Source organism: Phaethon lepturus, unplaced genomic scaffold (assembly GCF_000687285.1).
Source record: "Phaethon lepturus isolate BGI_N335 unplaced genomic scaffold, ASM68728v1 scaffold9038, whole genome shotgun sequence".
Taxonomy (NCBI): domain Eukaryota; kingdom Metazoa; phylum Chordata; class Aves; order Phaethontiformes; family Phaethontidae; genus Phaethon; species Phaethon lepturus.
In genome coordinates this window covers 23,402-48,136 of record NW_010556869.1, presented here as the reverse complement: position 1 = coordinate 48,136, position 24,735 = coordinate 23,402, and the positions used below count along the sequence as shown (strand labels likewise).

The window sequence follows — 24,735 nt, the reverse complement described above, 5'->3', positions numbered from 1 at the left end:
TGTAGGGAATAATTACCAGCTCTAGATCAAAAAATATTGGATATTTGATGTAAAAAGATAGCAAAATCGACCAACCACAAGCACTTTTATTGCATTCCTTGCATTGTGACAGGTCTGTGTTATGTAACGTTGTATGGCTTCTGTCAATCCCTGTAAATACGGTAACATTGCACATAGGTTCTGGGGACTGAAAATCATCCAACTAGTGATTTCAGGCTTATTTTCCCAAGCTTTTAATGAGACTATTGACAAGGACTGAACAAAGTAATAGACTGTGTAATACTCTGATTAATAATCTTTGTTATTTGAAAGTGCATCATTAATGACTATGTGAGAATGTTTCTTCAGCTAGTTTTCCACAAAACCTACAGGCATCTTGTAGTATTTTGCAGTTCGTTTTTGAGAACATGTCTGGCTAAAAGGTTTGCTAAAGTCAAGATACATGATCTTTTGACTGCTGCTGTTTTGCCTACTTCTGTTTTCCCACCTTTGAAGGAAGTTAGATTGGTTTGACATGATTGACTCCTCACAAACCCATGCTTGCTGTTAGCTGAATTTTACCTTCTAATTTATTTACTTGCTCCATTGTTTTTCTGAATTTTTCTGTTTCTAGACAGAACCTTGTTTGTCATCTCCTAGCTCCTTCTTCCTGGAACCAAAGATGTAGAGGCAGAGGCGAAGGTAGAGAAGAGGCTCTAGAATTTGTCCAGGAAGATTTTTACTGGACAGCCTTATCTTGCCTTAACATGAAAGCAGTTTTGGTGAAATAAGGACTGTCAACACTAAACTTAAGAGAAATCCAGATATGAAATCATATAAGTTTTTAGTGTTTGTCTTACTAAAATGAATAATGTATTTTCAAGTATTCATTTTCAAAATTTTAGATGTATATAATGAGAATTTCCAGATGGTTTCTCTACCCATGGATTGCTAGTGCTTTATTTGTGTACTTTATTGTAGTATTGCTATTGAATATAAAAGCAATGAAGATTGCTTTGCATGCAAATGTGTTAGACTTTTATTTTTAAAAATGCAGGACTTGGTCTAGGTTTATAAGAATGGAGGGGTCTGTGAATCGTAAGTTTGTTACAAAAAGCAGTGTGATACCTAAGCTCACTAAAGACACTCTGAACACAAAAATTAGTTGTTTATTTCTCTTATTTGTTGACCTGTTTACAGACACAAATTTTGTATTAGCTGGCTACAAGACAGAGCACTGTACCAAGCCACCCAGACTCTGCCGCCAGGGTTATGCATGTCCACACTATCACAATAGTCGAGATAGAAGACGAAATCCCAGAACATTCAAGTACAGGTACATAAATACATATTAAGAATAGACTTTTTGGTCAGTCAGACAGTTGTTAATGGTGGCACTTTGGAACATGGTTTAGTGGGCATGGTGGTTTTGGGTTGATGGTTGGACTTGGTGATCTTAGAGGTCTTTTCCAACCCTAATGATTCTGTGATTCTATGATTCCATGACTGATCTATTCGAGTACTTCTATAACGCAGTTGGATATTCTTAATGGAATAAAAGCACTTTCCCAAGAGCCTTGCTAAAATTTTTTTTGAGAAAAACATCTATTCAGAATGATGAGACAGTTCTGAAGACAAAAACTATGAAGCTGTAATTGAAATAGCCTTCTTTCTGCTGAAGAATGAAAACGATTTCTATAATTCTTAGCAAAAATTGGAATCACTAGGTAAACCTTCTTCGTTATGAAAAGATCAATTATAATTTCTGTCTTTTTTCTGGTTTTGTTCTATAATTTTCCATTTCTGAGGAATATTTTTAGGACCAAAATTTAATTCATCGCCTCTCTTACTTATCATCATTACATCATTCACCGTTACATCATTTTGCATCATTGTAATACACTGTGGTGTCTTCATTGGTTTTGGTGTTTTTTCATGCAGTGATATAGGGTTTAGAATTGATGGACTTTGCTTGACAGTCTCAGGACTGTGAGTAAATGTCATTAGACAGGAGATAGATAGAATCCTACTAGCTCATCTTTCTGTCAAAGAATTTCCAAAAAGTCAGAGTCTGTAAGAATTTGCAACTTTATATGTCCCAGAGTCTGAAATTTGGTGGGAATTTTTTTGAGACTTCTGCTAGGAAGTAGATACAAACGTGCACTGGACATCACTTTTTTCTAGGTCCACTCCTTGCCCCAGTGTAAAACATGCAGATGAATGGGGTGAACCTTCAAAGTGTGAAAGTGGGGATAGCTGTCAATATTGTCATTCTCGTACAGAGCAACAGTTTCATCCTGAGGTAAGAACTACATTCCTACTTATTTTTAACAATTTAAAATATTATTTTTAAAATATTTTAAAATATTATTATTTAGCAATTAAAAATATTATTTATGAGAAAACAGTAATGTTTCATTCAACACAGTTGTTGAGATACTTGCTTAAGCAAAACAAAATTTGCTAAGAAATAGTTATTTGTACTGCTTTGCCTACTGATAGGCATTTTTATTGTACTGCTGATGAAAAATTAATTCATATTCTCTGGATTTGAGCATAAATAAATTTGTTCTCTTTTTTACGTAACTTCTTGGATTGGTAATGAATTCACAGCAGTAATTGCTACTCAATAACTTGGGACAAGTTTCTATTTTAAGTATATTTAAAAAAACTTTATTGCAAATAATGAAGAGAAACTGAATAGGTCAGGAGGAGGTGGAAGGAGCAGCAAAGTCTCCTAGTGGTTGAAGTAAGACACTCCAGAAAAACAAGGCGATTTTAGATTCCTCTGTAGGCAATATCACTGTTAACTTTGTCAGATGCCTGAGCGTAACAGTGAAATGCTAGGGAGGAGAGCAGTGCCATGCAATCTGCTGAGATTTAATTCTTATGTAACACTATGAAAATATTAATGTGCCAGTTAATGGAAACAAACATGATACTTAAAATATATGTTATGCTAGAAGCTGCTCGTACAACATTGGAGATCTGTTTTCATTTTGGGACTTTTGAATGGACATGAAGAATTCACAGCAGAATGTTATTTCTTGCATTAGAAGGTTCAATACTTAGTATGGTAGAAGAAAGACCATTCAAGCAATTGCTAATTTCTCTTCCAATTATGAAGATTATTGAAGGCATCCCAAGACCATGCTGGCAAAGGAATTTTTAGAATATTGACTCCAGGATTGTTGCAAGCTTCATATCAGACATTCCCTATCATAAGTTGAGCAGCTACATCTTTATACTACATAGGTGTCAGCTATTTCTACTCTTGCTCCAGAATGTCACTGTTGTGATTACTAGAGATTTTACAGTGCAGATTTATTTCAGATCGTCTAATTTCTTGTGCATCATCTTCCAGCCCTTTTCTGTAGTAAAGGTGTCTTTCTGCTTAGTATTGCTGCCATACTTTTATATATGACAAAGCTATGAATGAAAGTGCTAAAATAAGTCACAAGGCTAAGCCTTGAGTTCTGCTACTAATTTTGTCTGCTGCCATCCTCTTTCATGCCATCCATTGTCATCTCTTCATTAGTCAGTTTAACAGCAGATATGTAACATTGGCAAGAGTCATGTTCTTCATTATCTTAATTAATCTTGCCACATCCTTTATTGAAGTCCTTACTAGAATGACTGCCTTTCCATTTTTAGAGAAGGACCTTTGATTTATCAAAGTTATATGGAGAGTCTACCATGCTGTGTTTTTGGCAAACATACTTTTAATTTTATCCCATTTCTTTCTGTCTGTAATCTAAATCGTGACAGACAGAATAATTAGCGGACATGCAGTGGCCTGAATCAGCTATTTTTGCTCTTCTCAAACATATGTGAGCTATATTTAATATACCCTAGTTATATGTACTACTTCTGATGTCATGTCTGTATTAAAAGTAGTTACTAACTGCATCTTTTTTGCCAATTTTTAAAAAATTCTGACATAACAGTTACCTAATTAATTTCCTGTTCCTGAACCAATGATGATTTGCTTCCACATCAGCTGTAGTCACCTCAATCTTTTTCTGCTTGTTTCCATTAGCTCTGCTGCCTTTATTGTAGTGTTGAACGCAATTCCTACTGATAGTCAAGGAAGTTTGGTGGGGATAATGTTATCATCTCATGTAATTTTAGGTCTAGTATTTAATTTCACAGAAACTAGCAACATGCTTGCACTGAAAGAGGAGTTTTCATTCAACATTCAACATCATACCCTGTGATCCTTTCCCTTCTTTGCTCCAGCTCTGACTTTCATCTAGTTGTGTGGTTAAAATGGAAATGCCATGTAGCTTTTGTACCTCTGACTTGAGGATTCAAAGCACTCATTTTACGCAGCTCATAGTGAAACTCAGTCTATTTAATGGTGGTGGTGTGGTTTAATCAGCTGCCTTCATTCCTTAGTCTACTTATTTGATATCAGTAACATTAGTCCAGCCTTAATTTTTTTTATGTCCTTTAATTTAAGTTGATTTAATACACACTTTATCCAACATTATATTTTCTTATTGGATGTTTTCATGTACTTGTTCTTTACCAAATTCAAATAAAGAATATTGTCATTGCCTCTTGGCTCAGTCACTATTTTTTCAAGAAATATGGTTTCTTGGTTATCACATTCAGGAATAGCTTGATTCTATCTATCTAATAGATAGCAGCTGTGTTCTTATCTATAGCTGGGAAGTTAGTCTTCTGTAGTGATTTAGTTCTTTTGAGTTTGTTGTCGGTCTTGTAATATCAGTATGTGTAGAGGATGTGACCATCTCCAGAATCAGTCTTTGAGGTGTGAGCTCTGCCCCAGTAGTATTTTGATATTATCTATATTACCACTTCTTATATCTGTAGCATTTACCAGAAGGCACTCCACACCACCTGGGTAGCTCATAGGATCAAGAAGGCTCTTCTTTGGCTAGGACCTCAAGCTAAGACTGAACTTCCAAATACATCTTTTGCTGAAACCATTTGGAAGTCAAGTCTTCTCATTTTTTTACTTCTGCATCATTAGCATCATGGATACAGCATTAGGGTTTTATATTTAACCAATAAACAGAGAACAGGAAAGAAAGGAATTGGGCCCAGCTTCATTTCCTAGCTCGGGTATAGTATCCACAAATGAATTCTTCATTTTTTATCACAACATCTGTGATTGATAGCTGTCATTGAGCTTGGTGGAAAGATCAGTCCGAGTGTTTTGTTTGTTAAGTGTGTCATTTGGGTGAATACTTGTCTACAGCATGGGTGTTTTGTTGTTTTTTCAGTATTCAAGGAAAAATAAATTATTTGTAGAGCGATAAGCATCAGTAATAATTTAGTGATTTAGCATTTTACTGTAGTTTCTTGGATGATATTTGGGTTATGCATGAACTAGTAGTGAATATAGCAACTAAATTTTCAGTCTCAATTCAAAATAATTTATGAGAGGGAAATTTATCTAAGATGCTTAAAATAGCTCTAAAATAAAGAGCTTACAGAATTAGTTGTTGGTGTTTTTTTTAATACATAGTTTCATTTTTCATGATTGCTCTAAGGTGGGAGTCCAAGGTAAACATTTTTTTACACAGCATATGCAAAAGTGCCATAGAAGTTGCATTCTGAACTAAGAATTATTGCTTACAGAGCCATGAATCACTCAACTGACACTGAAAGCCAAAGACCACAGTACCAAGGTTTGGGGAAGCAAAAAGATCCCTCTGTTATTTGCCACAGACTTGAAGATCACCAGAATTAATTTTCTAAAGAATCTATGTGATTTTAAATAGGTTCTTAATATTGTTCTAACATGATAGTGTGTCAGCCTCTTCTCCCAGCCTTGTGAGATCCAAAGAACATCAAGATGCTGACAGAGCAATAAACTGAGTCCGGGTCTTACTAACAGCTTATGTTATCGTTAGTGTCATGAACAAGTCAGTATTACTTCAGTTCTCATGCACCCCAGTCGGGTTTAGATAAAGACATTTGAATGTTAGAATGATATGAGTATTAGAGGTGTCCCAATGAAGGAACTGTGTTGGAAAAAAGACATATTGGGTTGGGTTTTAATTCAGCTGTGTAAGCTGCTCTATTACATATGTCATTTCTCCTTCAAGATTTCTTAAAAGTGGTGTAAATGACTTTGAAAGTTTTATTCCCAATGTTTGACTTGTTTCTATGGAAATCCAAAGCAGTTTAAACACTGCTTTTCTAAAATATTGTAATTGACTATTTAGTATTACATAGAAGAGGGTTAAGATTCTCTTGTCTTAGGTTTGCTTTTCTTAAAATTCTGTTCTTCTATTTGATTTTTAAAAAAAATCATAAAACCTGAATTTTCTGAGAAAACTTTGTTAGTAAATATTCTGAATTTTTAATTTAAAGGTTTTAAAATTTTCTAACTATTTTGTCATTACATAAAAAATATGTTTAGGTTAACCACCCTTCTGTTTTGTTTAGATATATAAATCTACAAAGTGCAATGACATGCGCCAAACAGGTTACTGCCCACGTGGTCCATTTTGTGCATTTGCACATGTTGAAAGTAAGTAAGAGAACTGTTATTTTGTATCTGTGTTCATAAAAGTGAGCCATCATTTCTAAGCATCAGTAACAGAATTGACTTAACACCATTGATTTTAATGCATAAATGGCATTTGATGTCACTTGTTTTTAGAAATTCATTTCATGTTTTCTAATACTGTACATTGCTATGGGAGCTTGCTGCATTTGTATCAAATTGGCATCAGCAGTAAAACAAGAGGTGCTTTTCTTTACAAATGCAGCTTGTGCCTGTAACTTTTTGAGCTTGATTTCGCAATTTTCTACACATACTCTTGACTTTTAAAAATATATTAGTTGTCCTATTGAAACCTATAGTAAACTTCTCAGGTAAAAGTTAAACATCCTTGCAAGTATTTGTGAAACTAGGGCTTTAGCTAAACTGAAAAAGAACCCAGAGAAAATTATGCCAGTTCTCCTGTTTCTTCCATAGCCCACTTACATTATAACTGCACTCAAACTGTTATATACAGAAAAAGGGAAGAGGGACCATTTTTTCCCCAAGAGAGCACTCAATTCTTCAGTATGCATCTACACACATTAATTCTGGGATTTCATCATCAGATTTTTTTTTTTAATAGTACTATCAACCTAGGTTACCTCTACACTCTTTCTGCACTTCAGAATGTGAAGTGTGTAGTTGCTGTAACAGCTATTAATGCCTTCTTTCCAGTTGTGATGCAAGGCAGAACTTGAAAGATTTCTATGTAACTGGTTTCTTATAGGCGATAAATCTCATCTTTATGTAGTTTTTGCTTGATTATGTAGTCAGTAATATCTCATATTTGTTCTTCAAAAGGAAAAAAAAAAGGTCTGTTCCTATCTTACTTTTTGCCTTCTGCTTCTAGAGCTGGAAAGAGGAATAAGAAACCCTATCAATTTTGGAAAGCTACAAATTTCTGCAATTCAGTAGTATTTATCTTATGATTCTTTAATGATAAGTAATGGTAGTCTCCTCTCTCTGTCCAACCTGTCTAGGGAAATGTGCTGTTCTATACAACCATTTATTGCATCACTTGCTTACCTAAAAGACTTGCAGTGAATAGAGTCATTCTTGCTGCCCACATCTCTTGTTTCTGACAATCTGTGGTATGATCAACTTGTCTTTTAACTTCTGTGGGATGATCTATTTTACTTTTCTGTGGTTTTGTTACTCAAAGAAGAGGAAGGATAAATAACCTCTTGTATTTATTTCAAGAAGCCCATTATTCTAAGACCTGTAATTCTTCAAAACATTATGACAGTGACGTCAGTATTGACTGTTTCTTCACATCAGAAGTAGCTCACTGCCTTTGCTCTTGTGCTGTTGGGGCTATCTCCTAAATCAAGTCTTTCACTGTTTGCCAGTGTTGGCAAATGCTGCTTTGACTCAGGAAAGTCTGAAAATACACATTTTGTTGCAGAAGTAATTTATGGCACTGGATTTACTGTTCTGTTTATCTGATGCAAGTTTTTTCTTTCCCGAAACAGCTGAAAGAGTATGATTTAAACAAATCTACTGCATACATGCAGCATGGTACAATTATGACATGCTACAGAACTCCTGTTGGAGAAGACTACGTTTTCTCTGTTTTCTTCCTTAGAGCATACTGAATGCTGCCTTCTTGCCTCTCCAGCATGGAGAGTGTACAGGATAAACTCAGCAGAGCTCTTGGAGATTGGAGTTCTCTTGAGACCCAATCATGATCTACTTCTGTGTGTCTTGATCATTAGTATCCGTAACAGTCCAGTTGGTGCATGATTCCTGAGAGAAGAATCATTTTTACAGGAAGCTCTCATTGACAATAAACAAGATTTCCATCTCTAAGGAATAGTTAAGCATTGCGCAGGCTAAAGATTAAGAGGGCTGAAGGAAAGTCCAAACTTAACAGTTTGTTGATGTTATTCTCCCTAAGGGATATCTTTCTAATCTGTTGCTAATTCCCAGCCCCATTTTTTCTTCTACTTTGTAGGATTAATTCTTGTACTCTTTAAAAATCTCCAGAACTCTGAGAGAATTCCTGAGATTTTGAACATGTTGGCAGTGCTAATTTAGAAGCATCAGCTTAATTTTCTTTGTGTAGTTGCATTAGACAGAATGGTATGTCCATCAGAAGAGGCTTACCTGGCTCAGTCAGCATGCTCTGGAACTCATTGGCTTATATCATCTGGAATGAAGACTGTATAAGCAGGAAATCTTGACAAATGAACTTGACATCTTGCAACAGTACTCACCTCCTGTCTCTGGTAGTCTGAATAGTCAGTCCATCAGAAGTTAGATGTTTGCTTACTACTTACTATCAGCAAGAGTGCGTTTCTGCTCTTGGCAACAGCTTTAAGCTTAGTTCAGGAGCTCTGACATTCTGCCTCATATGTCCATAGAACAAAATGGTTTCTGTCCCTTCCATATTAGGGAAGGGGGAGAGAGTGGTTTCAGAGCTGTAGATCTTATCATCAGTATGAAAAGCATGAAACTCTTGGCTCGTGGATCTTTTTGAATCACAAATTATGGGTGTTCTCCACCTAACTTCAGTGAAGCCCTAGCTATGTGGAATGGGTAGAGGAAGATTTCCTACCATTCATACATGTATCTTAGCAATTTTTGTCGTTCTATGTGAAATAATTTGTGGAGGCACACGTTCTCTGTAATAGCGTTCCTGGTCTTCCCTCAATGACTTCCTCAGAACCAGCTGACCCTTTTTTTTCCCTTTTCTCTACACTATGTGAAGATCATGAGGAATATTACTATTCCTCCAAGACTGCTTTTGACTTGAGACCCTGGCCGCAGACGGTATTGCTTTATAAATGTCACTCGTTTTTTCTCCCACTGGCTGAAGGGCTAGGTCCAGTGTAGTCCCAAAGACAGGTAGGAGGGCCCCTGATCCCGAAAAGTAGAGAAGTAGTGGGATCTCACATATCTCCCTGACACCCTTTGCAAAACAGAGGATGACTAGAGTATGTTGGGACACTTTAGTAAAGGACTCTTAAAATAATGAGCACCTCTCTGTGGCACTCATTTGTCCACTGACTGCCTGATTACAACTGGCACCTTAACAAAAAATAGATTTTTTCTGAAACAGAAACATGGGCAGACTGAAATTCTGCTGGCAAGAATTTGGAAACACTTCAAAGAACACATCTGAATAACAGCTTCTGTTATTTTTGAAATTGAAGACATTTGCCTTCAGATTGTTTGTCCAAGACTGTTCTCTTCTATTGGTGCCAAGGCTGCAATAATGAGAAAACTTCTGACTTCATGAAAGATGGGATTCCCCAGGCCAGACCTAGCCTGACCATGGTAACTTTTATATTCGTAATACCCAAGCCTTATTAGTGTAAATTCTAAGGAGGCTATATAGCTGAAAAATCTGTATGTCATAATGAGTACAACCCTATTTCTACATAACATCCTAGGCTACTGATACATAATGCCTGAAGCACCACTGCACTGGCATTAGGTAGTCGAAGTTCTTTTTGTCCTAATCTCCATGAGCTTCAGTGATTGTCATGAGGTAGGCCACCAGGCTCTTGCTTTCCTGTCAGCTGCAACCTGCTACAACAGCTATAGGTCTTTGAGAAAATATGGTTAGCAGAATTTGTAACTTTTGTGCAGCTGGCCACAAACTATGGTGTTCACTCTTGGAAGAAATTAGAATGATGTAGAAGCACACATTCTGAATTTAACGTGTCTGATTTACTATCCATAAGAAGAATAGCAAAAACTAATCATGCTAGTCTCCCTAAATACCTTGGAAAAAGAAAGGAGAGATGATTTCTCTTTGAAGTGTTTGGAAAGCAGTCTTATACTATCCTTTTAGGGTGGTGTGACTACTTACACTTATTTATAGAATTTTGGATGAGTATGTGGTTGTGTCGGGGGAAAAAAAGCTAATGAAGATTTAAGAGAGAGCATGAATCAGATAGTGCTTTTCCTATGACAGTGTGAGGGTTGACTGGACATAAGATGGCTGACTGGACTTGCTCTGGGTAAGCAGCTATACAATGAGATGATACGTAATCAAAGTGAGAGTAAATTACAAAAAATCAGTGCATCTGCTTCTGTCTTCCTAACTGTTATTTGCACTTTCATTCTGTAGTAGGAACAGCAGGGGTCTAGTGACATCATCTTTGCAATCCCTATGGTTTCTTTTTCCTTTTCTTTTTTTGTGTGGCTAGACTGGACTTGTGTGTATAGTGGTATTTACTGGTAAATTTTTCCTTTCTCTTTTGTGAGCCACTTCCCTATTTTTGTAATTTATACAATAGTGTAAATAATTGGTAAAGCATTGGACCATATAGTAAGAAGGCCACAGAGTTGTGATAAATCAAATGCTAAGTAGAAGAAACCCACATCATCAGAAACAACCCTCAGCTATGCTATTTCCACTGAAGAGAGGTTTCTATGTCTCTCATACTTATTTTGTTTTCTACTATGGGTTGTACTTTTGTACACTCTATCAGAGCTACTCATTGTTTCTAGTAGAGAGGAGTGTTTAAATTTTATTTTTAATCATCGTTTCTCGTTACTCCTTCAGAAATGCAGTAGTGGCTAGAGATGAAAAAAATCTTGCCGTATCTGTAGAATTTGTTAAGAGATTTTGTTTTCAGTCCTGAATTCCTTACTTTGATGTCTTGTGTGCATGGATTATGAGGTGAGGAATGTTATTAACGGTAACTGCTTACTAAAGTAAACATTTTTTGTTAACTCATAATTTGTCTGTAAAACTAGAATCAAATATCTAAGTTGTTTAATACTTTAACAAAGTTGCCTTTGGGGAATTGTGAATTGTTCAGTCACCTTGAGTTGAATTTTCTGGTATGAAAATTAACAAGTCATTGGTCATAATTTATGTATAAGTTAATAATGAACTTTCTCAAAGGTTATTGTTCCTTTTTAAGTTAAATAGTACAAGTCCCACATTCTTTTCAAATTGTTTCATAATTAAGTCAGTTGGTTCTAGACTGGAAAAAGAAAACAAAGAACCCTATAATTATGATGTCATTGTTACCTTTCCGGTTAGGAGTTCTAAAACGTTGTCTTTAAACCCTGGTGTGATAGATATTCTGGAAAATAAAGAAAAATCTAGAATACTTTGTATATATGAATTTTGATCTACCTCCCACAAATTTTTGATGGAGCAAGTAAATAAGAGTATCACGTTTGTTCGTAGCCACAAATACATAATGATGAACTATATTTTTCTTACCTTGCTTTTATGCTTATATTTTAAAAAAAAGAGAGAGATTTCTTGTGTGTGATTGATGTTTCCATGCGACAGGTGCTGTGTTTGGTACTAGGTATGTAACTGTTAAATTCACACAGCTAAATATCAAATCTGTGTGTAATTTGTTGGGGATTCCTTCAACAGAGGACACCATGAATGTAGTCATACTGCAAACTGGTTGTCAATCAAAGCCAGACGCTCACCTGTTTTCAACAGACAGCATAGGAATTGCAAATGAATGGAGCAGCAGTCTTAACTCCACAAACAGCATTACAAATAGCAGTGGGCAGTCTGGAAATGTAAGTGTAAATAATTCTGGAAAAGTTACTAATAATAATCACTGTGCCAATATACAATGTTTATTTTACTTCTTAAACGTCTGTTTTTAAATTTCTTTGTACTTCAGCAAAAGATAAAAAAACCACAGCTATAGTAAATGTCAGGCAGTAATATTTAACTGCTACTGTAAGCCTAAATGAAATGTCTGCCCTTGACACCACATTTAACTATGTATTATTTATGTTTTCTGTTCTTGTTTTTGTGTGTAGATGCAATATTTTGAATGCTACAGTGAGGAACATCATTGTTAATCAGATGTACAACTACAGGACAGCTTAATTTACATATGTCTCTTTTTTCTATAGGAAAGGTTTCATTCACGGAAGATCTTGCCTCATCCCAGCCCTCTTCTCTGCCCTAATTTGTTACCATTAGGAATGAATTTATGTCCTCCCTGAACATAATTTATACTTAAAGCTTGTTACAGTGGTGCAGTACATATGCAGTGTGTTTGGTAGTAAAGAGGTGTTTGATTACAAGGGTGATAAATGTAGTTTATACTAGCAAATTTTATCAATTAAGGATGGAGGAGAGGAAGGAGAAAGATATATTGCAGAGCTTTTATCATCATCCTTTTAGCATCAGTTGGAATAGATCCTTTTGTTAGGTTTTATGTTTGTTGCAAAGTAATATATAAAGATAGTGATATCTCTTTTGTTCTCTCCTGACTTGTGTTTTTCTTACCTCATTTGCAGTGCAGAATCATAAGTACATACACATTTATTCCCAGAATTTTCAATTCTGGATTTCCAGCACTTTTGATCTATATTGTTTGTTTAGAAACCAGATAAAAAGACATATTTTGAATAATGTTTAAAAGGAATGGCCGATAAATAGTGCAGTTGTTAAAACTTCTGCTTTTCTTTCATGTAGCTTCATATTGCTGTCTTGTAGATTGAGAATAAAGATACCAATATGCCTACATTTTTATCTTAGGTTCCCAGTGCAGAAGTCTGCTGCTCTATATGAAAGGTTCTGAGGAAGAGTCTGCCTTTTTATTTAGGAAGCTAATTTTGTTATTGCTAAGGTTCTGAAGCTTTCAGGAGAGACCCATAAAAACATGTCTTCTCTCAGAAGCTTCTTAGCCTTTCATGAATTATTTAGATACAGTGGAAAACACTAACTATTCTAATATGTCTTCCAGCTATGGGGAATCTTCTTTCATATATATGCATTTTTCCCTTAGTCTTTAGGAGTCTGATGAACATTGTGTACATTTTCCATTCCACGCTCAGTGAGTCTCTACCTGTACTACTGTTCAAGTGTGAAAATGGAAAAGTTGACCATACTCCCTTACCTGTACTTTCTACTTGAAGTTTTATTGCAAGTGGCCACCTTTTTTCTGATGCCTGGCAAAATGTTCTGTCTTTCACTTGACTACTTACATTGTTTGATGCACTTCCATTGCTTGTTTTTCTGAATATTCAGTTCCTGATTTTTCATTAGCAGGTTGGTCTTCTGTTTTTCCATGTTTAATTCTTGAGTTTTATTGCTTGCTTGCTTTCACTTTCTCCATCTGCTGTAAACAGCTTAGTTTTAATATTTAGGTAGTCAGTCTGTTTTCCTTGCTCCCCCCATTTTCTGTATCCCAGCAACTTATTTACATTTGTGGTTTGTGTTTCTCTCTGTTGCAATAAACTGTCTGTCTTTCTGTCAAAAAATCTCCCTATTCATCTTCCAAAACTTCTTTCACATACCCTGTTACAGTATGCTGGGAGAATATCCTATGGTTTTATTTGCTTCTAGAGGAGAAGGATGATGTAGTACTTGAGAGACCTAAACTCAGTACCCTGCTCTATCATAAAATTCCTCTTTGACTGTGAGCAAGTTGCTTAGGTCCCCATTTCTAGAATGAGGTAATACTATTGCCCTATCTATAAATGTTATTGGAAGAATGAGTCCATTAAGATTCTGTATTGATCCAGGTTGATAGTGAGGGAGGCTGTATAACTGTTGTAAATATATACCTTCTTATCTTACCTATACTGTATTCTTATGTCTTCATATAAGTTGCCTTGTCAGTTGGACTGTCATCAGTCATTCCTCTGCTGTATCTTTTCTTAACATTTCAATCAGGAAATAATCTACTGTTCATCCTTTTTTTGGTAAGTGAGAGTTCAGTTTCCATGGAGAGCTTCTACATCTATGTTTCTTTACCTCCATGTTCTGCTTTCTGGTTTGAAGCATCTGTCATTATACTTTTGTCAGACCCTTCACCTGATCTTTGATAGTACTGTTTTTTTCCAGTCAGTCTTTGCAGTTCTCTTTGCTTTATACTCCACCAGTTGTATCTAAATAGGCTTAACCTTCAGAATGCAGTTTACCCCGTGTAGTACAGTATTTCCCTTGATTGTAATTTTTCATTTCAATTAGTACTAATTGTTTACTCCATTTCTGGAGATTAAATGGGAGGTACATCAAAGATTGATTGCATTTATCAATTATAGAATATTTATGTTAGCCCTTCCAGGCTCAGAGCAATAAATCATAGTTTCCTTTTGAAGACTGAAAGGATAGAAATGTTGGCCATGATGTCATTATGCCCACAGTCCATGATGTATTTAAAAGATTGAATATTTGCATAGGATATATGTTGCTTGCAGTGGACGAAGGTAGGATAACCAGCACCGTCTTTGTTTTATCAAGTTTATCAAAGATGTCTAAGTACTTGGTCACGTGTTCAGAATTAACACAGTTAAGAAGTCGATGCTTGTCAGCTCTGCTGCAGTAAAGGTTGTGTGTCTTCATAGCTCATCCTGATTGCAGACTCAGTGCTAGCATTCTGCTGCCTTCATTAAGCCTCAAGTTGTCTGTTTTTACTTCATAACTAAGATGGCTTGACTGTGTGCACATGATCATTTACCAAGCTCATTTGGTAAATAATGTTTTATTAAGCTGTGATAATGCCACTGAGTTTGACTGCATGTGCATAATCTAAGTCTGAACAATGGTGATGAATCATGCTTCTTTTACTGTGGAATTAGTGTCCTGAGCCAGTGAGGGGCATAGGAAGAAGAAAATAAGTTACTTAAGAGCAAAATTACTTTTAGAGGTTAATTAAAAATACCTACACGTTTCCTCTTCCTGTCATCTTCCTCTTTACTCCCCACAAATGTAGGCAATATAACACTACATTTAAAGTCACAAAATCTAATGCAGATCAAGAAGCTCAAGAAGCTGCTATTTTCATAGGAAATATAACTAGTTTTATAGGGATATGCTTCCTCATTTTCTTGTAGAAGTTCATCCATAAGCAAAGGCCTAGAGCAGGCAAGAACCAAGGGAAAGAATGTATCACTTGTTTTACATGCTCTTTTTCTAAGCAATTTAGCTGCAGTGAAGAATAGTGGCAAATAATTTTTCCATAAGAATCTTAAGAGGCCAAGGTCTGTGCAGTTACAACATTATGACGATGTGACCCTTGTTAAGGCATGCTTGGCGTCTTTTGACTTGTGTGTCAGAAATGTTCAGACGTTCTATCGCCTTAAGAAAAGATGTGAAATTGAAAAATTTGTTCTTTTGTAACCTCTGTGAAAGTGAGAGGTAATCTGAAATGTATCCAACTGCAATGTTTAGTTAAGCTTAAAAGTGAATCTGTGAAGATTTACAGCCTAGTCTCTGTAAACTAAGGAATGTCACCAAGTACTGGTCTTTAATTGAAGTAGACTCCAAATCCCTAGGTGTTGAACTGTGTCCTTCCTGTGTTTATGTCTTTGACTACACAGCACAACGGATTTCCTTTTTTAGGAGGGACACATTCCTGAAGAGTACTTAAATTTATTGGGCCTTTTTATCCCACACTCAGGAAATCAAATGCCCCACATCTTGTTACATTTGTAGAACAGTTTCCAAAGGTCATGTTGAAGGCTTCCTCCAGAGTTGAGGCAACTGTATGAATTCTAGCTTCTGTTGTTTATGTTTCTGTCTTAATAAAGAAGCAGTAGCCTTAAAAAAAAAAAAACTTAAGACTAATAATTGGCACTAGATTTCCTAGCATTAGTAGTGCTGAGGACATTGCTGTTCATGATACCAAAATGTAAATTCTGCAGCATCAAGGAACAAAAAGTAAGCATTGATAGTTTCCCTTTTCCCCTCTTGCACTATCTTTGTCTCTAATACTAATATCATACTCATTTTATGTTAGTACTGACATTTGACTTCATGTTAATTGTGAATCACAAGCCCTTCTTGATACAAAATACATGTTCACTCACCATCTTGGTGCCAATACTGCACTAAGTTGTATGGTTGTTTCTAGTGATAGGTTTCTTGACATGTCTCAGATGTTCATTATATCTTACTCTGTGCAAAAAGCAAGAGGTATACTGTAGCAAGCCATAAGGGATGAAATATTTGAGAATAAATTATTTCTTGTTATGTGAGTGGCAATGTAACCTATCATGGTTTCTCTGTGGAGTACAGCTAGCTTTGAGTCATAGAGGAGATGCTTCTTACAAGCCTGGGCAAAAAGGAAGAGGGTCCTGATCACTATTGACATTTTGGGCCAGAGCATCTTCACCCGACCTGGAGGAGTCTCTCACAGAGGGAAGGGAGGTGGCCCGAGAAATCCTCCATTTACTTTCTCTGCCTCAAGAATTATCTTTGATGACCATAGATAATGACCAAGATCAGGTATTCTCCCTAAATATCACCTCCTCTTGCCTCTTTTGGTAACAGGATATTAGTCTGGGTCTAATCTAACAGGGCATTTCTTATGTTCTTATTAGGGGGATAAACATATGGTGGGGTCAGACAGGAGATAGAGAGAAATAAATTCTAAATAATAACTTCAGACCAAAAAGAGTGATTTTTCTATGTAGCTGCCTTGTAAATTCAGGCTAGGTTTGAAGGGGTTTTTTTCTTGCTTGTGTATTTAACCTACCATGGATATTGCGTGACCCATTTTCTTTTCCAGCTTTATTTGCGTGGGTTCATTGTATTTTCTTTGCAGGTTGAGTCACACAAAATTTTGGTACTGTGTAATCCAGTTATGAAAATTTAGCTAACTTTTCATTTCTGAAAAATACAAAAGACAGAGTAGAGGCTATCTCTGTCTACTCTTATCCTGGTGCTCTTCAGAGGTTAAGACCAAAAGCCTAAACATTAATGTAATCAGACAATGCTGCCTGCATGTTAGGGGCTTGAGTGATTGTTTTAGTTTAGTTTAGTTTTTCATAGCAAAACTACTAAAAATTGTATTGTAGGCTCTTAATGCTTACAGCTATTTATATATGTTAATGCCACCATTGATACCTACTGTAACCAGAAGAATCATTTGAGTGGCACCTTATGGTCTTACCTTATGGTCTACATATATGATATCATCTGATCTTCATCAGTAACTGTGTACCTCAGGTCCAGTACTTCTGGGTGAACAAGGTCATCGTTCCCCAGTTCCCCACTTACGGCTCTGTTGTCTGCAGCTAGCCCTCCAGGACAAAGTAATCCATAATGGCTATCTCCCTTCCTCCCTCTTCCCTTGGTCTTCATTAGGTCACATTGTAGGGGAGCAACCATGATGTACATCTTCCCGTATCACTAAAATAATCTATATGATGCCTGCCTAGCTGAAAGAATGGACATGAAATACGCATCTGAGAAACATTCTGTGCAGATTAGGGAACTCATCCTTAAATTGAGTCAGTAGCTTATCCAAATTAGTATCTTACTTCAGGTATTAGTCTGCCTTTGCTGTCTAGTCATTTTATTTTACATATTTGTCTGCCTCATTAAGAAGCCTTGTGCTACCAGAAGTACATTTTTAAGTGTACTTATAAGATGCAGCTATGTTATTAATAAAAAGTTTTCAAAATCTTTTGATATGGAACTGAATAACTTAGCACGTTTTTATTGAAAAAATAAAAAAAAAATTCACTTGAGAGCAATGTTTTTTTTCCTGGCGGTGTCCTTTTATTTTCTTTTTCTCTCTAGCGTAAAGAAAGAATTTCAATATCTTAGAGCTGAAAAAATGTGCAGAGTTAGCATTGCCATGCACAAGTGCAATCCTTAGTTTTGGATTTAGAGGAAATGGTAACAGAAAGAGAAGCATTGCATGTTTTAACAAGCTTGTGGTCAAAACAGAAGTTCTTCAGCCTTTGAGTTCAGAAGGAATTTTGTCTGAGTAAACTTTGGCTATTGATTTAGTTCTTTTTGCTGTGGTTCCCAGTCTTGTACTTCTGTCAGCCCTCAGGGTATACGTACATTTCAGACTGTTGTGTAGAGAAGCTTGTCTTTGGATTACAGAAGCAATCTAATTACAGGACTCCACAGAGATAAGGTTCGTGAGAGGAGATTTTCTGAAGGGATAGGAATGAGTGAATGCATAGGTAATAATCTTCAGCGAGTATTGGACTTACATTTGTTGGAGGTGTTTTTTTTCTGTCCAGGGTTAAGACCTCATCTAGGTTCATGTCTGTCCTCTACCTGAATTCTACAGGAATTTGAGTCTGAAGTTCCTGCTGTTAGGAGGAACATTTTGAGGTTATACCATTCTGGGGAGAGAGGTGTCTCCTGTTAAAATCCTAATTTGCTCAAAATACTTTCACATTCTTTGGAGCATAGAGTAAAATTAAGGGTTAGGGTTAACCCTAAATTGAGAGTTTAACCATAAACTGTATAGTTATTCTTGTTTAGTCTAGCTGATTCAGTGTGTATTTTGTATTTAAATAAACCAAAACAACTTCGGCATCATTTCACTACATTATTGTATTGACTAGTTCAGTCCCTTGAGAGCTGGCAGATTCTGTTTGGAAACAAGGACAGAGGAATTGAAATGTGTATCATCACTGAGTGTTCTCACCACTGGGCTGTTAGGCATAAATGTAGGATGCAACTATTTCCATACTGCCTTTGTGAGTCTAGTTATAAATATAGTTTTAAGAAAATCGAACGGTTTACTTAAAAAATGTAGAAACAAGCAATGCCCACAATTCCATTCAAACATATTATTGTAGGATGCTGGCACCCGAGTTCATAAATTTCAGGTTGCTCAGAATTGTACTTTTAGCAAAAAAAATTGTCCAGACCTACTTACAGATTGTAGCTTAACCTTTTTACTTTAGAAGTTTAAAACTCTGGAAAATGGACAACAGAACTAAAAATTATAAATTCAGTAATGTTTTAAAATATTAAAATGTTAATTTATTAATCTATAAGCATTTTAATATTTAAGAATCTCAGAAAACAGCCTTTTGAGATTTACAAACAAGCATTGATATGCTGTTTGCCGAGAATCTACATGTCTCTCTCTTTTTGAATTGCTTGGCTCGATCCGGATGAGTTCTTTTCAAAAGAGTGAAATGTTGCATAATGCTTGCATTAAACTGCAAATTAAGAAATATATGAATGAATGGAAATCAGGATTGTCAGAAAGCAAGTATTCCTTTATTGTAAATTAATATCCATTAAGTAGAGTAATCTCTGCCTGTGATTAATTTTGTGCGTAGTGACCAAACAAGGCTTTATTCTGATGTGTACAGATGCATCTCCTTTTGAAGTCTGTATGTTTACAATAGCTCCATGTTACTTTTGTCAGTTGCTACTTTTTTTAAGCTGATACCAAAAAAAATACAAATGAACCAAAGTTAGTGTTGTGTTTACATAAGATTGAAATTAATTTATAACTTCAACTGATTGTGTTACAAAGGGAGATTAGAGCTGCAAACATAAAATATCGTAGAGTATATTAGACACTGTTTTCTCTCTTCTACAGATTTCCTGTTCTTCAAGTTCAACTGTAACATCAAGTTCTGGTAGCAGTAGTTCTTTATCACCCCTTGGACCTCTTTGTAGACAGAGATCATTAGCAAATGGCATTTTGTGTTCCGAGTCTAGCACATCAGGTGTTTCTTCACCAACATCTAGCTATCCAAAAGCACCAGGCTTTGAACGAGAAGATCAGGTATGTGAATAATATGGGTCTAGAAGTACAAATGCAATCTTAAGTTAAATTAGATTCAGCAGAAGATGTTGTCTGCCTCGTGTATCAGCACTGATTTTTGGTAATTTAGAACACAGAGTTTGGAACCCTCTTCTTCAGTGAGCTAAACTGCATCAAATTACACAGGCCAAGAACACTCGTGCAAACAATCACTGCAGCTCAGCTGACGTGCGGTAAATTCTAACTTTACAGAAATGTTGTGATTGTCATTTTGAATCCGTGTTGCCAAGAACAGAGCAAAATAACAATGGAAAAAAAATCATAGCTAGACTTGATAAGTTACAGTTTTAATTACTGTTGAAAATTAATGGTGAAAAGATGCATTAATTTCTGGCTGTTGATGCTATTTATGAGCTCCGATCTTTGATTAATTCATTTCTTCTCCCACTTGCAGCTGCCTCTCTCCTTGAACAAGTTCATTGCTGAGACAGACATAGATGATTAAATATAACAAGACTTTTGAAGAGAGAGAGAGAGGTACTTGTAGTATTAGCAATGAGAGGAGACTGGTTGAAACTGAAGTTGGTGAGGAGCTATAATCCTTTAGTCAGGGGTTGGGGAGGAAACAGGCAATGCTAGAGGCAGTTGAGAGAAGGGAAGACTGATATTTTTCAGGGATATGAAACAGCTCTGTTGGCCTGTGAGAAAAAAAGCTGAAAGCCCAGGATTTACCTGTTAAAGGCGAATTTTTCTCACTCTATTATAATACTGGTTACACTTCTAAATTGTCAGAAAGGAACTGTTTAAAAAAGGGAGCTCCAATGGCACATTTAAATAAGCTGCAGCCAAGATGATCAGCCTTCTTGCAAAGTTGTGACTTGTCAGAATTAATTTCTATAACCTGAGATGCACAGAGAAGTGCAGAAGTAAAAGATGGAAAAAGAACAAAAGGAAGGAAAGCGGGTTTTGTAAATGGTAACTTCTTGTAGGTGATGGCAAGATCATTACTCTAGAGTAAAGTTCTCCAGACAGGATTGCTTTCTTACCTGTAGATGTTCAGACAGACTATAGGTTAGAAGCTGGTCATTGTGACAGGAAAGATTTCCGTCTCCCAAGGTAGGGGTCAAGTGATCATTGATCAAATGTCATGGAAGCAAGGCAGTTACAGTATTTGCTTTCTGGACATGAAGAAGCAATAATTGAGCAATGATGTAAACATTGGTGAAGATCTATTTTGCTGTTTTGGTCACAGTTAGTGAGTAATGTACTGCTACAAAGAATGTGTCTCAGCAGCAGAAACGTCATGTGCTTGCCTCATGGAACCTGTCTACAGAGAAAGCAGTGATGGACTTTGCAATTCATAAAAAAGTATCTAGAGTGGTGAGAGGCATATAAACAGGAGGAGAGTTGTTACTGCTAGGGAGCTTTCACTACAAGACAGATTAGGAATCTCCCAAAGGAGCTAAGGAACAGACGCAACAAGACTGCTCAAAGGCAGCAGAAAGAACCATTTTTCCTAAGCAGACAGAGAGCACCTTGCAGAGTTTACTGCAATTCAGGAAGTCACTGAAAATTACTGGCTTGAAAAGAACGGAGATCCTTTGATCCTGCTCTGCCAGAACACAGGGTGAAGAGCAATTGCTTAGAATTTCCGTTTATTTAAGTATGTCTCATTTATTTCAGAAGTTACTTTATTATAAAGTGGTATTCAAAGAAAGTCTGCCCTTATATTTGAAATTTTTAAATTTCTGTTATTTGTACCATGATCACTTTAAGGGAAAATCTAGGCAGTTTCACTCAAACTTTTGGCTACCACAGGCTTCTGTCCCACCAGCCTCTTGGAGAAGTACTCTCCAGCTGGCAAGCATCTGGGACAGGTTATTTCTGTCACAGCATAGTGCTAACATGGCTACTCAATTTTTGGAACAGAAGTAACTTGCATAAGCTCAATTATGCATATAAGTGGAACAATTGCAACTACTGTTCCTTTTCTACATAGAGTTACTCTATGCTTATTAAAATTTAATTCTACGTATGGGACCGCAGTGAGGGAAATTAAGTAAGCCTGTTGAAGACAGCATTAGAGAGATGCCACTGACCCTTCATAAATTAACAATATATTTTACAGCAATGACTCATTAAGTTCCTGTATTACAGAGATTTTTCTTTTTTTAGGCAAAGCATCGAAGCTTCCCAGCTGAGAATCAGCAGAAAATAAATGAACAAGACAGCAAGCAGGTATTGCCAAAAGCTATAAACACTGTGAATATTTTGCCCTTTTTGTTAATTTATTAATGCAGTATTAAAGTTATGTGGCGCTTTATAACATGGCCTAAGGAAAATTTGTGCCCAGTGACAGGACAAGAGGCAACGGGCACAAAGTGAAACACAGGAGGTTCCGTCTAAATGTATGGAAATACCTTTTTACTGTGCATGTGAGACAGCATTGGAACAGCTTTCCCAGAGAGGTTGTGGAGTCTCCCTCCTTGGAGTTATGCAGAAGCTGTCTCGACATGGTCCTAAGCAGCCAGCTCTAGATTCTGTGAAAAGGTACAGTAGATGAGTGCTGTGGGGGTTACCAGGGATGAGGAGAATATGAGGCAATTTAAGGAAGCTTTTAATTATAGCAAGTCCATGGCAGAGTTTTCATAGTGAAATTTTGGATTAACTTGATTTGGGGATGGATTTTTAAAAGTAAGGGAGGCCAGAAAGAATATGATGATACAGTTGTTCAAGTGTCAGAAGCTCAAAACCAGAAAAATAGTTAAAGTGACAGGGAAGAGGGCATCCTTTGACCTGTCATGAAGCTAAATCCATCAGGTGTTAGAGGTCATTCTATATATGGAAAGGAGCTTAAAACTCTGCCAGCTTTGCACTGCTAGAACAAGAACCCTGATGCTTTGTTAACGACAAGAATCAAGATAAGCAAGAACGAAAGTTTGCCATTCATGCAGCCACACAGGAGTGTATAATCTAAAGTGAAGGATTAGAATACATCTTACATTTAAAAAGCAGGAGTGGTGCAGAATAAATAAGGAGAGAAAACACAAGATAGCTGGAGGTATATTCCATGAGTCCTGTAAAGAAGAGTGATAGCACATGAACCAGTTTAAAAGTATACATTGGGTTTTTTCCCCTACACATCTATAAATTAGTGAGAGTGGCAGCCTTGGAAACTCTCTTAATTTAGTGTGATTTGCCCTAAAAAGTAATTTTTATGTGGCTTTCTACTGCTATTAGTGTTTATAACAGAGTAATTAGGACATAACCAGTTTAACATCTTTATCAATGACCTGGTGGGGGAATCAAATTTGCAGAAGACAGGAAATTGGCAGGACCCGTCAATAGGGCTGGAGTGCCATTCAGAGGGATGTAGACAGGCTAGAGGAATAGGCCAACAAGATCTTTATGAAGTTCATTAAGGACGAGCACAAAGTCCTGCACCTGAAAAGCAAGAAGATCTTGCTTTTCATACAGGCTGAGAACAAGAACTAACTGTCTGGGAAGCAGCTCTGTGGAAAAGGACCTCAGGTTCTTTGTAGACAGCAAGCTAAATGTGAGCCAACAGTATGCTCTGGCAGCAAAGGCGGCCCAGGCTGTATTAACGGGAGCATGCAGTAGATCAATGGAAGGGGTTCCCTTTTGCTTAGCACTTATTAGACCACATCTAGAATACTGCATCGGGTTTTGGGCTCACAGTACTGGGATTACATCAGTAAACTAGTGCAAGCTTAGCACATGGCTGCCAAGATGGTCAGGGGACTGGATCACTTGCCCTTGCGAGGAGAGGCTGAGGAACCAGAGCTTGTGTAATCTGGAGGAAAGAAGTCTTCAGGAAGACTTAGTAGCAGCCTTTCAATGGCTATGAGGAGGTTGACAAGAAGAGGGAGCCAGCCTGTTCACAGTGGTGCACAGTGGGTGGACAAAAGACAACAGGCATAAGTTGAAACAAGAGGCTAAGACTGAGTATAAGGAAAAATTTTTCCACCATGGGGAGAGTCAAGCAGTGGTTGCTGAGTGTGGTTTTGCAGTCTCCATCCTCAGAGATTTTCAAGATGAGACTGGCTAAAATGCTGAGTAACCTGATAAGACCTCATAGGCTGACCTAGCTCTGATCAGGAGGTTGAACTAGATGACCTCCTTAAGTTCCTTCCAGCCTGAATTTTCCTATTATTTGGTGATCCTAAGAATACTTAGCAAGTTGTTTTAATTCTCTTCTTTATAAAAAAAGTGTTATTTAATCTCCATTTAAATAGTGCAGCATGTATGAAATTCTGCTATGTAATTATAAAGCTGTTGACATCTTTTTTTAATTACCTTTCTATCCTGTGTCCTTTCTGTTTATTTTGTGTCTCCGTTCTGCTTAGATATCCCCCAGAATGGAGTTTTGAAGTCACAGATAGGGTCAGTTTTGGTCTGTCAAAACAGAAGAAAGAAAGGAGTCTTTGAGCTTCACGAGTGCATCTGTGCGTAGGTATAGGGCGGGACAAGAAGCTTGCTGTTTGTAAATATGCTAGGGAGGAAAAAGAGACTAAACAGTCTAGTAGATGTAGTTGTTTACGCTCGGGAGAAAGAGAATTTAACAGAAGAAATCCATCAGCTTTGTGTGGGTGTGTGAAATTTCTTCACTTCCCTTTCACCAAGAGGCCTCAGCTTAAGATGGGGCAGGCCAAAAAGGAATGTATTTTGAGTCTGGTAATTTTTCAGTAATGCGAAAAGCCTGTATTGCCTCTCCTACTTGTGTTGACTTTGATACCATGTTTCTCCAATGACAGGGATTATGATCAGGTTTATAACCTAAGAATCCTA

The 24,735-nt window shown here is 36.7% G+C and overlaps 1 protein-coding gene across 1 annotated transcript in view; it reads left to right on the top strand.

The window, feature by feature from the left end:
- Positions 1-24,735, top strand: part of UNKL (unkempt family zinc finger-like) — a gene marked incomplete at its 5' end in the record, with an annotated part of 53,757 nt that overhangs the window by 11,426 nt on the left and 17,596 nt on the right. Inside the window, 5 exons of the mRNA XM_010292580.1 lie at positions 1,180-1,315; positions 2,164-2,281; positions 6,403-6,487; positions 11,838-12,007; positions 22,102-22,164. Coding sequence (XP_010290882.1) covers positions 1,180-1,315; positions 2,164-2,281; positions 6,403-6,487; positions 11,838-12,007; positions 22,102-22,164 — 572 coding nt within the window. The remainder of the gene's footprint in view (positions 1-1,179; positions 1,316-2,163; positions 2,282-6,402; positions 6,488-11,837; positions 12,008-22,101; positions 22,165-24,735) is intronic.